The 16,585-nt window shown below is 44.0% G+C and overlaps 1 protein-coding gene across 5 annotated transcripts in view; it reads right to left on the bottom strand.

Annotated features, from left to right (window-relative positions):
* The window catches only part of LOC131222850 (serine/threonine protein phosphatase 2A 55 kDa regulatory subunit B beta isoform-like), a 40,514-nt gene that overhangs the window by 11,368 nt on the left and 12,561 nt on the right, over positions 1-16,585 (bottom strand). For 3 of the 5 annotated variants that reach the window (XR_009160206.1, XM_058218068.1, XM_058218070.1), the window contains 2 exons: positions 12,816-13,025; positions 12,421-12,512 (listed from right to left, as the gene is read on the bottom strand). Coding sequence is in view for 4 of the 5 variants with exons in the window: in XM_058218068.1 (XP_058074051.1) it covers positions 12,421-12,512; positions 12,816-13,025 (302 nt within the window). In the remaining variant the exon portion in view is untranslated. The remainder of the gene's footprint in view (positions 1-12,420; positions 12,513-12,815; positions 13,026-16,585) is intronic. The other 2 variants (XM_058218069.1, XM_058218071.1) reach the window with 1 other exon arrangement.

The following is a 16,585-nucleotide window of genomic DNA, read 5'->3' as shown; positions in this document are numbered from 1 at the left end:
TTGGGCTTAGAGCAGGATCGGAGGCAAGGGTCGCACGTAAAGAAAGGCTCAGATTTATCGACCTGGATGGCGTTAAATCCGAGCCACCCGATGAGGAGCCGAGGCTGATTTCGATGCGGTCTTTGTCTTCCCGACCCAGGCTCTCGAGAACAACGTTACCGCCAAAGCAGCTTCCGAGCCTAATGAAGTCAGACCGACCCTATGTTGCACTGCCAGCAAGACACCCGAAGGAGCGACAAAGCTCGGTCTCCACAGCGCCCTTGAGAAGACCACATGGCACCGTACTTATATCGCCAACGTCGCACGAAGACACGCCACGTGTGGCATCTCGAACCGAGAGGACTCCACTTTCTAAAGGGTTACACGCTTGCTCCGTGCGAAGCAAGACCAGAGAGCAAGTGTCGTCCAGCAAACGCATGTTCTGAGAAGAGCACAAGAGGTTCTGCGTCTCTCGCTCGATCGTTGCCACGTGTCCGAGCGCAGGCGTAAGAGCACGACGCTTGAGGGGAGGGGGATTTGGTAGGGTGCTGGTGTTTGTAGCCAGTACCTCGCAGAGGTTAGGTACTCCTGCAGTGCACTAAAACTGTGCACCATCTTCCTTCATCTTCTCGTGCCAGACCTTCGGCCTCGACGAGTGGATCTCTCTGGCTCGCCAGAGATCTCCCCACCAAGGGATGGGATCATTGTTCCTCTCCTGTTGAATCGACGGAATTAGCTGCCTCTCCTCCGATGAAATCTTCAGATATGGAGGTAGCGGCAACCCTTTCTTCCTCCGAATCCGAGCTCTGATGACCCCCAACTCTTCCCCTGCAGATGTTTTGGGGTCTATCTCGATTAAATTTCCCAAACAAGATATCAAGCCGTGAAAAAACTCTACGCTCCACACTTCCAAGGGGATCGACCAGATCAGAACCCATATTTCTTCATACCCAACGGCCGAAAACTCCTCCCATTTAAGGATTTGAAACACCGGACCGTCGGTGTGCAACGCCCTTGCCATCATCAAATAATATTCTATAAATCCTGGAGGCCCCTTCATCCAGACTTTGTTGAATCCAATCGGCCTTGTGATGTAAGACCCCGCTTTCATCCCTCCGATATCCTCTAGCCACCGATTAACCGATGGTAAGGATGCTCCTTCCTTGGTCATAACCACCACCGAACCACGTAGATCCATCTTGGACTTGGAGAAAGAGTCCAGATTGATCTGAATCACTGAGTCGTCAACCTGCATGGGACGCGTCTCTGGGCTACCTTTTCATTGCAATGAAACTTTCTCAGCCCTGCAAGTGTCTGTCCTACCAAGATCTGCATTCCCTGAATCTTTGAGGAGCACCTCTTTGAAGGAGGAAGATCCTGGCTGATACTGAGGAATGTTAGCCCGCTAAACCTCCTGAGACGAGTCTGCCTTTGTCTTCGTCTTCATCGCAGAAATGCGTGAACGTCTAAGCTCCAAGCCAAATCTCGCCCGCTGCACCACCAGTTTTTGTCCTCCGAAGCTCTCACCATGAAGGCTTTTAATCACCTGAAGTAACTCCCGCTCCATGCTCATCCTGACCAACGCAAAGCCCCGCATAGCTCCCGTCTCCCTATTCCTTGGTAGTACAACATCCATCACTATTCCAGCTCTACTGAAGACTCTGGATAGGTTGATGGGAAGCCAACCATCAGGAAATCCTTTCACAAACAGCGTCGGATAGTTCGCCACATCTCGTGCCCTACTTCTGGGCTGAGAATACCTCTTTCTTCTCGCAGGGATTATCGTCCAATCCCCATTTTCCTTATCTCCAGAACGCGTCTCCTGCGTCGCTACCTTAGAGCCGATAGCTCTATCTATATCCCCTTCCCCTATTTCTGCCTCTGTTAATGTCATCTTCTCTGATTCCATCTCCGTCCTCCGCTCAGTCATCGCGCAGCAGACACAAAATAAAAATACACTTATTTTATGATCTAGCTTGGGCATACTGTGATCAATGATCTTGTGACATATGTGGAGCCATCCCAAGCATATAGCAGGTACACACAGCTTTTGGTTAAATATATGAGGCCCATTAATCAGTGATCTTGACCATTTAGTGTAATTTTTGAAGGATGATAATTTTATTAAGAAAAACCAAACAGCAAAGCAGAACAGAAAAGCTGAAAAACAGAGAAAACAAGGCATAAGCTACACGCAGCAAAACTGCTAACAAGGAAAAAACTACATCCCTGGCCAATCAGCCAACAACGAGGTGACTCCAAGGATAATCATTTGGACAGATCTCAACCGATTCTGAAAAACGCCGCCTATTCCTTTCTCCCCACAAGGCCCACCAAATAGCTAACAGAGAAAGGAGCCATTTCGAGCGGTGGCCAGCCTCGCTTCCTCCTCCATGCCAAGCCCAAAGAGGATCCTGATTGACATCGGCATCACCCACAACACCTCGAACTCTGCGAGAAAATGATCCCAGACCTCTCTCGCAAACGAACAGAAAATGAATAGATGATCCACAGTTTCTGCTTCCCGGTTGCACATACAACACATTAGGGATCAACATAGATCTCTTCTACAGGTTGTTGATCGTTAGGACCTTCTTCCGACCCACCAACCAAGCGAACGCTGCAACTTTTGGGGGCTCATCATAACACCAGAAGTGGAAGGCATGCCGATCCTGAGTATAAGACTGAGAAGGCTCAATCTTCTCAAAAAAAGGCCTAACCGAGAAGCGGCCTGAACTGTGCGAAGTCCACACCCACGAGTCAAGACCTCCTTACAAGCAAATCAATTGCAACCGACCCAAGAGATCCATGAAAGCCACTCCCTCTTCATCAGTAAGATTTCTCCTACTTGGGGGGGGGGGGGGGGGGGGGGGCGCTCCACACCACCAAAGAGCTGATCATTGAATAACAATTGCCACCAACACATTGTGGGAATTTGCTAAGGTAGCCAAAGAAGGGAAATCGGATCGAAGCATGCTATCGCCACACCATCGGTCCTCCCATAAACGGATCCTAAACTCGTCCCCCACCAAGAGGCCACACCTTGCCAAAACAAATCTCGCAACGACATCACTGCTTTCCAGATAAAGGAACCTCTGTACAAAGGGGATCTCTTGGTCTCCCAACCCCCTAGGAGTCCCATACTTAAGAGGAGATGACTTCTCACCACAAGTTGCCTTCCTTCGTACCAAATCTCCTAAGCCATTTTCTAAGGAGAGCTGAGTTCATAAGCTTGAGAGGACGCAAGCCCAACCCACCATGGCAGATAGGTTTACAAACCTCCTCCCATTTCAACAAATGAAACTTGAAACCATCTTCGGAATCCCTCCTCAGAAAATCTCTTATTAGCTTTTCCATCCTCGCTAGCACGGTTTGAAGGCACTTAAAAAGAGATAAAATATAAAGGCATATTAGACAAAGCCATCTTTATAAAGGTAATTCGTCCTCCAAAAGAAATATAGCGGCTTCTCCATTTAGAGAGAATTTTCTCAATTCTCTCAATAACCTTGTCCCACGGGTGAATTGTCGATCTCCCGATACACAACAGAAGGCCCAAATTGGATGCGGGAAACGATCCAACCTTGGATCCAAAAAAATGCACTAATCTGTCAAGCTCCTCTTTTGAAACATGGACACCCAATAATTCGCTTTTCGACACATTGATTTTCAGCCTAGAGATCGCTTCAAAGCACATAATAACTTTTCTCGATTCTTCCATCTTAACCGGGTCTGCCTCACAGAAAATGAGTGCATAATCGACAACAGGAGATGAGAAACCGGAGTCGAAGAGTTTCCCATTGAGAAGCCAGAAAAAAGACCCACTTCTTGTGCCCAAGCTAGCATACAACTAAAGGCTTCTGTGATAACTAGAAAGAGATAGGGGGACAAAGGATACCCTTGTCTAAGGCCCCACGAGGCCTTGAAAAAACCTTTTGGAGAACCATCGACAAGAACTGAGAACGACACCGAACCCACATAAGAGCGAGTCCATTTTCTCCATTTGAAACCGCAGCCCAACCCCCCTTACATATAATCCATAAAATCCCACTCCACATGATCATACGGCTTCTCGACATCCAACTTGCAAACCACCACTGCCTTCTTTTGCCGCAATCGAGAATCTAAGCATTCTTGCGCAATCAACACCATATCCAAGATTTACCTACCTTCTATAAAAAGCCCCCTTGTTCAGGGATATAACTTTCCCCAAAACCTTCTTAAGCCTATAAGCTAGAACTTTGGCGAGGATTTTGTAGGGGCTACCTCTGAGACTAATTAGCCAAAAGTCCTCGAGTTCCTACACTGTCAACCTTGGGAATGAGCGCTATAAAAGTAGCACCCAACTCCGATGAAATAGAACCATCAGCATGAAAATCTTCAAAAAAGTCCATCAAGTCCCTCTTCACCAGATCCTAAAAAATCTGGAAAAAAAAAATGCGATGGGGTACCCATCCGGGCCAAGGGCCTTGTCCCTCCCCAAACTATCTACAACCACCCTGACCTCTTCTTCAGAAAAGGAGCATTCCAAAGCTTCCACGCCTTCCAAAGATGCTTCGTCAAACTGAAGGAATCCAACCCTAGTTGCTTCCAATGATCGGAGGATAGAAGTTTGTGATAAAAATCCACAATACCCTCACTGATTTCCTCTTTCTTCTCTAACAACCTTCACTCAATCATCAAAGAAGAAATCTCGTTACACCTTGCCCTCGCAAATGTAATGTTGTGGAAAAATCGCGTGTTCTTGTCGCCTTCTTTGAGCCAAACTGCCCAAGACCGTTGGCTCCATTTGATTTCTTCCTCTTTTAAGGCGTGTTTGGATTCTCAGTTTGGCTTATATTTTATTGTTGTGAGTGGAATCTTCCATCACATCATGGGTTTTATGGGGTTTAAGTTGGTACTATGTATAAGCACCTATTTGGATTAACCAAATATGGATGTAGTTACCGCATGAAGCAAGTATATCATGTGTTTGGAAAAGAAGTAGATTAGGTTGTACAAGGTAACACCTTCCACTTACCATGTGGGGCTCACCTTGATGAATGTGTTGTATATCCATTTTTTCAGTTACTCTTAGGACATTATCCAAAAAATTAAGAAGATCAAAATCTTCGGTGGAGCACACCACTAGAAAAAGTGGTGAATGACCATTACAAGCTTTTTGTAGGCTATAAAAGTTTTGGATCAGGCTTATCTTTGTATTTTCCCATCATCCAACTCTAGTTGACCTTATCAAGGGGTTGGATGACAAATAAACACTACGGATCTACTTACAGTGTAGGAAGTTTTTAATTGTAGGCATTAAATCACCACTATTTCCTATGGTGTGGTCCACTTGAGCTTTGGATCTATTTCATTTTTTGGCTCAAGCCTTAAAATCATCTAGCCAAATGAACGGATGATTTGGATATAACACATATATCATGATGGGTCACACAGAATTTGGTGACATCAACGCACCATGCAAATCGGGCGTGGGTGGGAACCCTAATTGTCAGGCCCACTGTGATGTATATGCCTCTCATATCCACGTCATCCATCTGTCTTGAAAACTTATTTTGGGGCATGATCCCAAAAGTGAAGCTGGTCCAAATCTCAAGTGGACCATAATACACGAAAATTGTGGTAACAGAGCTTTAAAAACTTCTCATGCGCTACCAAAATTTAAAAATCAAACTGATATTTGTGTGGTCTCTTCATGCAGGTCTGTGACCTTATCAACAGGTTGGGTGGCAAATAAATATTTTGGTGGCCCACATGAAGTTTCTAATGGTGGGAATTCAATCGCGGTTGTTTCCTGTGGTATGGTCCACCTAAGATTTAGATATGCTTTATTTTTTGGATCATGGCTTTAAATGAGCTGTCAAAATGGATGGACAGTGTGGATTCACCCAAACTACAATAGAATTTGAAGCAGATTTCCTACGAAAGCCTTTCGTAAGAAGATCCTATGCTGGGAACCTAGGTGGGGCCCACCGTTATGTTTGTGAGAAATCCACCCTGTCCATCTGTTTTGAGAGTTCATTTTAGGACACGCGGCCAAAAATGAGCCGAATCCAAGACTCAAGTGGGCAAGAAGAGAGGAAACAGTGAGAATTGAATAATCACCATTGAAACATTTGAATGGCCACAAAAATTTTGTATTAGGATAATTTTGTGTTTTTTGTTAATCCCAATGGGGATGACCTTATAAACAGTTTGGATGGCATATAAGCATCAAGGTGGAGCCTAAGAAGGTTTCAACAGTACACATTTCTTTCCCCAGATTTCCCTCGTGTGGCCCACTTAAGTCTTGGATCTAGCTAATTTTTTGGTTGTATGTCCTAAAATGAGCTCGCAAAACGGATGGAAGGGGGTGGATTGCAAACATCACAATGGTCCCCACCTTGGTTCACAAGCAAAAGGTATCGGCAGGAAATCACCGTATGTTCCGCCGAATCAGTCTAAATTGCATTAGAAAACCAACCCAATGCGCCAATTTGACATCTCAAGTTTAAAGGCGGAAAGCTAGCTCATTTCCGAGTATAATTCAAACAACGACTTTACCTCGTTATGCATTTAACACCATACAATATGACCTAAACCATGCCATCCAAACACACCCTTAGGATTTTGGAATATTCTAGCTTCAACCTAGCACAAGTGTCAATCTCCTCGACAGAAGCCTCGCCCACTTCCTCCTTGTTATCTATCGCCTAGATCTAATCTAATATGCTGGCTGTGTATACTTATCTGGCCCCAAAGACCTCCTTGCACCAAGCTTTAAGTTTATCTTTGAACAGTTTTAACTTCTTATGTAACCTAAATCCAGATGAACCTACCACCTACAATGAATTCCACCAATCTGAGACCAGCTCCTTAAAGCCCTTAGCCTCCAGCCACATCAATTCAAACCGGAAGGGTTTAGAGTCCCAACTCTCATTAGAAACCTGCAAGACTATGGGACAATAGTCTGAATCAATTCTAGGAAGAGCTCGAATAGAAGCCAAAGGAAATATGGAGATCCAATCTATAAACACCAAAAATCTGTCGAGACGCGACATCGTCGACTAATCCCGACCATTCGACCAAGTAAACATGGCCCCTGACATCGAGAGGTCAACCAATTATGCATTTTGAATCCAAGAAGAGAAGTCCCTCATGCTTCTGGAAATCCGAGTGATGTGCTTCTTCTCGTAGCTGTAATGAATAACATTAAAGTCGCCCCCTATCCACCAAGGGCCTGTCCATCTGACTGAAATTGACTGCAACTCCCAAAAAGTTAGTCTTCTGTTACGTCTACACGGACTGTACACACTGGAGAAGAGCCATAAAGCTTGACTAGAACCACCAGAATCGAAAACTCCCCGCTCCAATGGTCTTCCTTTTTCCAGAGACCCGAATGCCATGCCACAACGATCCCCCCTAAAGATCCTTATGCATCCAAGCACACGAAATCTTTAGAACGTGGCCCCCAAATCGACTCCAAATCAAAGTTGTCGAAAGAGAAAGACTTAGTTTCTTGGAGAGAAATAATTTAGACCTTCGATCTCTTACACATAGCTCTAATCTAAAATCTTTTATCTCAAACCCCTGACATTCCAACTAAGAATCTTCATCACGAAATTGACCTTTCCCTCCTTCCCCTATTCGGCCCAATCGGTTTGCTGCGCATGTTATAATTGACTATGCTTTCTAATCTTGAAAGTTCCCATTGCCCTCTACATGTGCGTCACGAGGTCTAGTTGTGAAGGTTATTCCCTCTTTGCTTTGTGTTAAAAGAGAGCAACCGCATTGCCATCGCCTGCTTGGAACGACAAAGCTAGCTTTCTCCCTACTTTGTTGATAATATCCTTGGTCCAATCCAAGACCTCTGGGGATAAAGGAACAGCATTAGGGCCCTCTGGACAAGCCCCGACGACTTGGAGATCCTCAGATTGGAGACGAGGCAAACCCTCGACTCAACCTAACAAGGCTTGAAGAGGTGTGACATCTAATGTCTCTTCCAACGCATCCCTCTCTACCTCTTCCCCTCCCATCGTGAGGGATAACTCTAGCAAGCTTACGTTCCTATCAGATCTTGAGCTCGAAGCTATGTCGTTGCCACCTAGGCTAGGATTTGAAGCGAGCTGAAGAGGCATCTCTTGTTGGACCTACATCCCCTTCTCCCCCTGCTGCAGAAGGGGCTAGATCGCCTTTGTCCTCTTCTACAACAGAATGAGAAGCAGAGATCGTCAACTCCCTACGAAGGAGAATAGCCCTCAGACCCCCTCTGGAGTAAGGTTAGAGGGCTTTTAAAGGGAGGGGGATAGGGCTCGAGTCCCGTGCGAGATCAGAAGCATGAACAAACGGAGCGATCTCCTTCGGCACAAGCAGTTGGATAGCACAAGCAGGTGACAATTGGGTAGCAGTTGTCTCGAATGGTTGAGGATAAGTCGTAGAGGATCCCCCTTCACGTGGCAAGTAGGCAGCGGAATTCATCTTACTTCGGATTCAAGTCGCACCCCGATCCAACTCCAAGCCAGCACCCAAAGCCAAAGTCGTTGAAGCATCAGGCTGAAGCAAGACACGCGTTTGACGATAAGGCCCTAACTCAAAATAAGCGGGGCACACAAGCGACTATTGTCCAACCTCCAAGAAATGAATTGGCAGAGCACCATTGGTGCTTTGAGCTCCCCCAAAGCACTCTACAGAAATACCAGGAGGAAAGGCCATGAGGGCCAAAACCCCATGTGGCACTACCAGGTTCAAACACTAAGGCACTATGGGAACTAGTGCTCCTCCTGAGTGTTGAAAAGGTGTTCCGCCTTCTCGCACTGCCTCACTGTCGGTCTGCAATTGCACCACCACCTCTGCTCTTCCAGAGCTCACCCCATCTGCGCGAAACCCCCAATTCCAACTCCTTTTACACCATGAATGAAAGACGCATCTCACCTACTGACCGGAAAATCGAGTCCAACAACGATGCAACTCTACGCCTCGTAATACACATACGAGTTGCGCTGATGTCCTCTCTCAACTCTGACGCCTCGTCTATCGCCAAAACTTCTCTTATACAACCACCTAGGGACAAGAAACTCCTTGTTCAAAAGCTCAAGGGGAATACCCCAGAACAGGAACCATGTGATTTCGCTTCTAAGAATAGATCCCTCCTCCCATCTGCGAACAGAAGTGATCGGGCCATCATTGAACATAACCCCAGCCATAACTAACTAGTCCATGTTCATTCATGGCTTAACTGAGATCCATACATCCGTTGTTGAGATGGGTCTAAGCCTGAATCGCAATCCTCTAGCTAGCAACATGCCCTAAGCCAGACTCTCAGTTGGGATAGACAAGCCCCTTCCCTAGTTACGGCAATCACCAACATAGAAAAGCCAAGCACTCAGCTTCCACCACTCCCGGGTCTACCACGATGATCAGTCCATCTAAGGAATCCTTTCTCATAACCTTGCTCCCCTATAGAGCCAAGGCCAAGGGAACCTTGCCACCCGCCACCCCTTCACTCTCCTGGAGAGAGACTTCCCGACCAAATAAGGCCTCTTTGAAAGATCTAGGCGCTGCCTTGCCCATGCTCCCTTCCTTTGGATCTTTACTACTAAAACCGCCTACATTACTTCCATTGCCTCTGCCTCTGGATCTTTAAGCAGAATAGGGATTCCATGCTCCTCTCTTCCTTCCAAAGTTGGCAGTTGCCTCCTGAATAGCTCTCTCAGGACCATACTTAGCTCTTTGAACCCGCATCTTCTTTCCGATGAAACTTTCACCATGATGAAACTTTCACCATTAAGAGCCGATACTACCTTTTTTATCCCCTAAGAAGAATGGGGATTCCATGCTCCTCTCTTCCTTCCAAAGTTAGCAGTTGCCTCCTGAATAGCTCTCTCAGGACCATACTTAGCTATTTGAACCCGCATCTTCTTTCCGACAAAACTTTCACCATTAAGAGTCGATACTGCCTTTTCTAACTCCTCCAATCCCATCCTGACAAACACAAACCCTCTCGGAACCCCTGAACTACGTTGTCTAGGGATGAGAACTTCTACCACCTCCTACCTTCCCAAACACTCTTGCAAAATTGATAGGGAGCCACCTTGCAGGATACCCCGTAAAGATGAGGGCCGGAGCGACTCTGATAGAGATCTACACCTCCACTCATCTCTTCCAGGATTGGAAGTCATAGGGTCCTCACAGCAAACCCTGTTACGGTCTATTGAGTTCTCTTTCGACGATCGATCCCCCTCCTCTTCGCAACCATTTTCGTTGGACTCGACCAAAACACCAGCCCCATTATTACATTCAGTCCTGCTCTGCTTGCTCAAAGATCTCAATGATGAACGGCATCTAGATCTGTGATTATTCCACCCGGGAGATCTACTCTCAAAACCTCTGCTTCGCATACTCTCAGAACGACCATTTAGTGTATGATAACAACATCAATTGAAAGATGCCCAAAAATCGTGCTAGACTACTCTTCAGGTGGGGACACAATGTGAGAAAATAGTGCAAAATTATTTCATCGATCAATTTGTTCCTTTTAGACTGTATCGACCTGACAACTGGACTGGGCTGATTTTTTGCCAAGTGCATCTTCGCAGTGGGGCTCAAATGAAGGACAGTTGGATATTGCACCTGTGCCATGGCACATGTGGCAGCATGTACATTGGATGTGATTTCAGTGTTTTATAGCTATTTGGGAGGGAGTTTTATACTTGCAAGTATCATTAGCGGTGAACAGTGCTATCAACTTGAAAGGGGAACAATTGAAACTATGTAATTTCAACCCCACGTTTAAAATGGTAGTGACTCATCCTCCTCACGTGCAGCACTTGCATCTATCCACACCATCTAAATTGTGTGGCACATTGTGGACAGAGCATATCTCTAAAATCACACTGGTCAAGTGAGCTTAGTTGCTTGAACCATGCCCTACTAGAAAAATGGTTTAAAAATAAATGTGTGGTCCAAAGTTGGAGGTCCAAATCAGATGGTCGTTATCATCGTATACAGGCAGTATTTGGGTCCTCATCCACCCATAATTGGTTCAGAGATTAATACAGTCTAGATTGTGTAACAATGCCAAGTGTGAGATCATTGGGATTCTGTGATTGGGGACTTTCTTAGGGCATGGTAGATCTATTGTGAGGACTCCTCATCAGATTTTTTTTAGGGGAGGGGGGAGATTATGATTTTATTTATAAGACGCCAAACAACCTAAAGAATTATAACTCAACCCAGGATACAGAACAAAGAAGAACACAATGGTCAAAAGCGATTGAGTTCGAAACCCAATCCACTGCACCAAATTTGGCCTGTCTAAAAACCTCCGACACTACTCCCTTAAGATTGCGGAAGCACCAGTTGTTCTTCTCTCCCCATAAGGCCCATAACCCTGCCAGTAAAGCCATTTATTTCCTTTTGCCCGTGCATGCCTGGATAGAAGAAATCCTTCAATTGACTTCAGCTTCACCCAAGCTACATTTAAGATACCCAAAAACCTCTCCCACGTGTATTACTAAGGATCCCAGAGTGCTCTATAAACGGTATGGTCATTCATCAGTTGGGAGCCTGGTGACACATTGCTATGGGCAAGATACGTGATTTTTTTATATGCATGTCTACCAAACTTTTGCATAAGCAATTCTCAACAAACAATTCCAAAGAATTGTTTGTTGTGAATCAATTTTGCACTTCCTAATACCAATGACAAATGGGGCCTAAATAAGTTCACATTTTTCTACAACATGGAGAATATAATGCAAAGCAATAAAGATTCTTCATGAATATTGACAATGTGTAACCAACTACAATCCCAAATTCCATAGAAGTGATGACATGAGAAGCAAGAAGTGATACAAGAGATCCTCCACAGGTAGGACACCAGTGTTTTTTATCCATGATTCCCAATGTCGAACAATTAGCCACACTCAATGTTGTAGTTGTAACATTCTCTTTACTGTGGCTTCTGAAACTTGTCCAGAACTTTCAGAACCCATTTAAGTTTGGTTGCAGATATTTTTTTTGGCTTCGACCTCACGTTTAAGCTCTGGAAAAGTCCTTGATCACTTTTTGACTTGTCTGACCAGCCCTCTTGTTACTTGTTAAACTCCTGGAATTTATCCTCAAAACATAGAGTTAACTGTTCTCAAGGAACAAGTTTGTGTGTGTGTGTGTGTGTGTGTGTGTGAACTGTGAAGACATGACTTTTAAATCATCTTGTTGAGTTCACATGTCCTAGTGTATTACCATTAGTAGTTAGCCACAAAACCGTTGTAACTAATAGCGAAGGAGCAATTAAAAAGATGAGAAATACAATTTCAAGCTAATGGTAGGAAAGAAGAAGAAGAAATGTCCCAAAACAAAGTATTTTTCTAAACTCAAACACAAGATAAGAATGAAACAAATTTAGCATGCATGTAGTGGATATAAGGTAAACCATTGTATTCAATAGAACATTAAATGCACCTGTTATTTGAGATGGAATTGATGTGATAGTCATGAGCATGAGCATAAATTCTTCGACATCTTGCAACGAGGTTCGTTTCCTGGCTGGATACCTATTTATTCAAAGCCATGCATAGATTAAGTATTGGTGATTACTATCAAATATGATTATAACAAGCTATTGTTGTATTGCACAAAAAGGTACCCAAATCCTATATCAGAATAACCAAGCAAATTCTATTTCTTCAAATATGCTTGATGGAGGCATTTATGCATGAATTTACGAGAATAGAAATACCAAAATCATCAAGAAAGTAACCAACAGGTATAGCCTATGAATGCTGATGCCATAACTGCTTTAACTTAAATCAGTACTATTCTGGATACATAAATCAGTAGGTTAGGCTGAGTACAACTACCACTGGTAAACGTAATGATGGAATCCCGCCAGGGGGGAATAAAAAGTCGTTGCCTGGATAATTGTTGGACCTTTCTGAACATCCACCATTTGGGAGATGCTTTCTGGGGCTATTTGATATACTAGAACTTGCAATGTTACCATTGCCTGCAATTTGTGATGGGTCCAAATTCATTTCACAAACTTTCTTCACCTTCTTTTCTTGCACCTGTCCATCGCTCAAGGAAACAGCACAAATAACACAAGGCTTAGAAAATCACTTAACCACATATAAAATGGGAATGATAGAAGAGAAAAGGCAAGCAAAACATGTCAAGAAATCACAAATGCCGAAGGACAAACAATAATCTTCTCAAAGTGACAACATGGAAGGAAAAGGGACCTGCTTATTTAGCTGGTGATAGGAACATGCACTTTCTCACTTTTCTCAATTATACATGTAATCAAGCACTATCTAATATATATTACATAGGTTTATTACAATCAACAAGGATATGGTATCGCGGCTATCGCCACAAAAGCCAAGGTGCTCAAGTACAAAATTACAAACTAAGCTAAAATGCTAAAATGGCCAACCAACGCCCTCCTTGTAAAGGAAGGTTGTGTTCTAAATGTTACACAATGGCAAATAACAAGTCTAGTATATGGAGTATGAGTCCTATTTTTATCACAGTAAAGGATCTGATACCACAAGTTGAATAAATAGAAGGGGCGCTGATATGTCTCAGTTACAGTGGGAACATGGGGAAGCTTTGGTCAGCCAAGGTTCCACTTAAAATCAAGGCTTTTATGTGGCTTGTGTGTTTGGGAAAATTTTGACAGTAGATCAGGTAGATCAGAAAGGAAAATGTCTGCCCAATAGGGGTGTTATGTGTCTTAAGGCTGAGGAATCAGCAAACCACCTTCTTATCTGTTGTAATGTTGTTAGGGAGATTTGGATGGCAATTCTAGTGAAATGTGGAATGTGTTGGGTCTTCCCTGGAACTGTTTCACAGTTATTTGAGCACCGGTCATCTGATGCTTGGGGTGAGATTCAAAAGTGGTTGCTGCACAGAAAATAGTGGTTACAACGGATATGTAATAAAAAGTTTGAAACGTTTTTGCCACTTGATTCAATCGTCCCTGAAGATACAAAGAGAAGGAACCAAAATCCAGAATCTCTTAATGCCAAAATATCAAGTTGGCTCATTCGTCTTTATGTTGATCGTTACAGGCCTCTTAAATCTTCTCTTCCCCTATTTATTTTATTTTGGATTTGTTGCTTTTGTCTCTCATTGCAATTCTATGGGCAGTATGGCTGGAAAGAAACAAGCGCATCTTTCAAGGGAAGGTATCTAGGGTTGCAACTTGGGCAGGTCAGGTTGGGTTGAAGGTCAACCAACATGATATCAAGTTGGGTTAACCCGTGGCCCAACCCAATCCAAGCTCCCTAACCCAACATACCATATCCTCAGCCTGAATCCATTTCAGGCTGGATCGGGTTGGGTCTGACAATGTAGTGGGGTGCACCAAATCAATATCAATTGTATAGATTTTAAAAACAAACAACAAGAAAGAAAGAAAAAGAACAGTACCTATTCTTCTTCCTCCTAAACAATGTCAAGCTGCTGAGACGGTATTTTCGACAATAAGTCAGATGCAGCTAGGGTGGAAATGAGTGGGGTTTCGACCACGGTGAGAAGAGAGGAGGGAAAGGGAGGGAAAAAGCCCGTCGTCTCATACTCTGTCGCCAACACCTTCATCTCAGCCGTTGGATTGAATCCAACGATCCAGAATTTGGCAATGCCCTGATTTGATATGCAGTCAATTAAGTAGGGTCACATTTGGTTTGCCCGAGGCCTCAAACCAAGCCCAACCCAACCCAGTATCAGGCTGAGGTTTTCCACCCTGATCCTAAACTGACCAAAATTTCAGGTTGGGTCAGTCAGGTTCAGTGAGCCCGACCCAAGTTGCACCCCTAAAGATATCCTCCATACGAGTCATTTTAGACAAAATTGGCAGGCTGCTAGTAGACTGGCCAAGGTTGATCAGAAATTTAGGGGCTTTTTGAGGGATATGATCTTGCATAACTGGGAGGAAGTGCTATTCTGTAATTCAAGTGGGCAGGCCTGTGTGTGGTGGGTGTAGGGCCCTACTGCATTCAGAATCTCAGAAGCAGCATATTGGTGGCAGTGGCTCCTTATAGGCTGCTTCTATGTTATATCTCTATGTTGTACCTCTTTTAGTTTTCTGAATACAGAGTCATCGTTCATCCAAAAAAAGATAGGAGTGGCAGTGGACCTAGTTAGCCCGCTGTTCAAATGGCCAGACCAGCTTCCAAACCAGATACAAACCAAGCTAAATGGGTATGGAGCTGGCAAGAAAATGAAGCCCATTTAAGTAACGGCTTGGGCTTGGATTAGAGCCTGCCCAACCTGATCACAATGATGCATGCATAAGTATCATGTGTGTGTCCACTTCTTAGGCTTGACTGGGCACACCTTTAACCCCTTTGTATTCTTAACCCTAGGATGGATGGGGCCAACCCAGTTACAATTCAATGGGACCAGCATGGGCCTAGGAAGTCTTAAGTGGTTCAGATCGGACCTTTGGATAATAGGTTGTAGGTCTGGTTTCAACCAGATTTTTTAGTCCATTTGATAAACGGTTAATCTCAGGCAGATCATCACCAGACCTGAACCATCCCCATTGCCACTGCTAATCATAGGCATACAATACAACTAGTTGCATGGACAGTTGGACACAGGGAATAAGCCAATTGTCAATATGAACTGTCCATCCACTACATACTACTATTGGCAGGCATGCTACAAACATCACACCGTCTGGATGATCAAACCTTCAAATTTTGGTCATTTTTGCTGAGGTGGTTCCAGTTTTACAAGCCATAGATTTAGCAGCTAACATCATCTAGTGGAGGTGTTCCTTTTAGAATGGTAAGTGATCCACGATGGTGCCCATCACATAGATGCTTCAAAGTGATGATTTAACCTATTTATAGCTGTTTGACCTTAACCATCCACTTTCGCATACTATTGAGATAGTCAAGATCATTGGTTAGTGTATTCTTTCATTGTCAGTTTGTCAATTGCCTAGAGCCAGCTGTAATGTTTGGATAGTCCAGACTGTTGGATGGAACACCCCAAAGTCTAATCTTGTATTGTGAGCATATAGTATAATGAGTTGTGTTAGATCCTTTCCCTACTATCAGATGATTTACTTGCCGCATTGAGTGATTATCTTCAAGTTCCTCCGTATTTGCATACTATTGAGATGGTCAAGATTGTCATTTAGTGTATGCTTTCATTGTCACTTACCCAGAGTCAGTTGTAATGTTTGGCTGTAGTTTCGGGATTGGGCTCCCTATGTTTTGTTTTTGGAGCAGCAGGGGGCTGCTCTTCTTCTGTTGTTGTACTTTAGATTAGGGCTGTTGTAGTCTTTTCCTAGGTTTTTTTTTTTTTCCTGTTTTCTCTTCTAATAAAATATCATCTTTAAAAAAAATGTGTGGACAGTCCAGACTGTTGGATGAACACCTAAGTCTAAAGCAGCGAGTTTTACTGGGATCATGAGCATAATAGTACTATTTGTATTACTATCCTTTCCCTACTATCAAATGATTTACTAGCCACATTTAGTGATTATCTTCAAGTTCCTCCATATGTACCTGAAAGAGATCTAAATGGCTCATGATTGGAGAGAATCAGTGTCTATTACAGTCATGTGTGTGCCCCCTTAGGGACCTGGCCTATAGATGAGCGGCATCTGATA

This window comes from Magnolia sinica, chromosome 13 (genome assembly GCF_029962835.1).
Source record: "Magnolia sinica isolate HGM2019 chromosome 13, MsV1, whole genome shotgun sequence".
Lineage (NCBI taxonomy): Eukaryota > Viridiplantae > Streptophyta > Magnoliopsida > Magnoliales > Magnoliaceae > Magnolia > Magnolia sinica.
The sequence above is the reverse complement of the archived record's forward strand: the minus strand, read 5'-3'. Positions and strand labels throughout refer to the sequence as shown.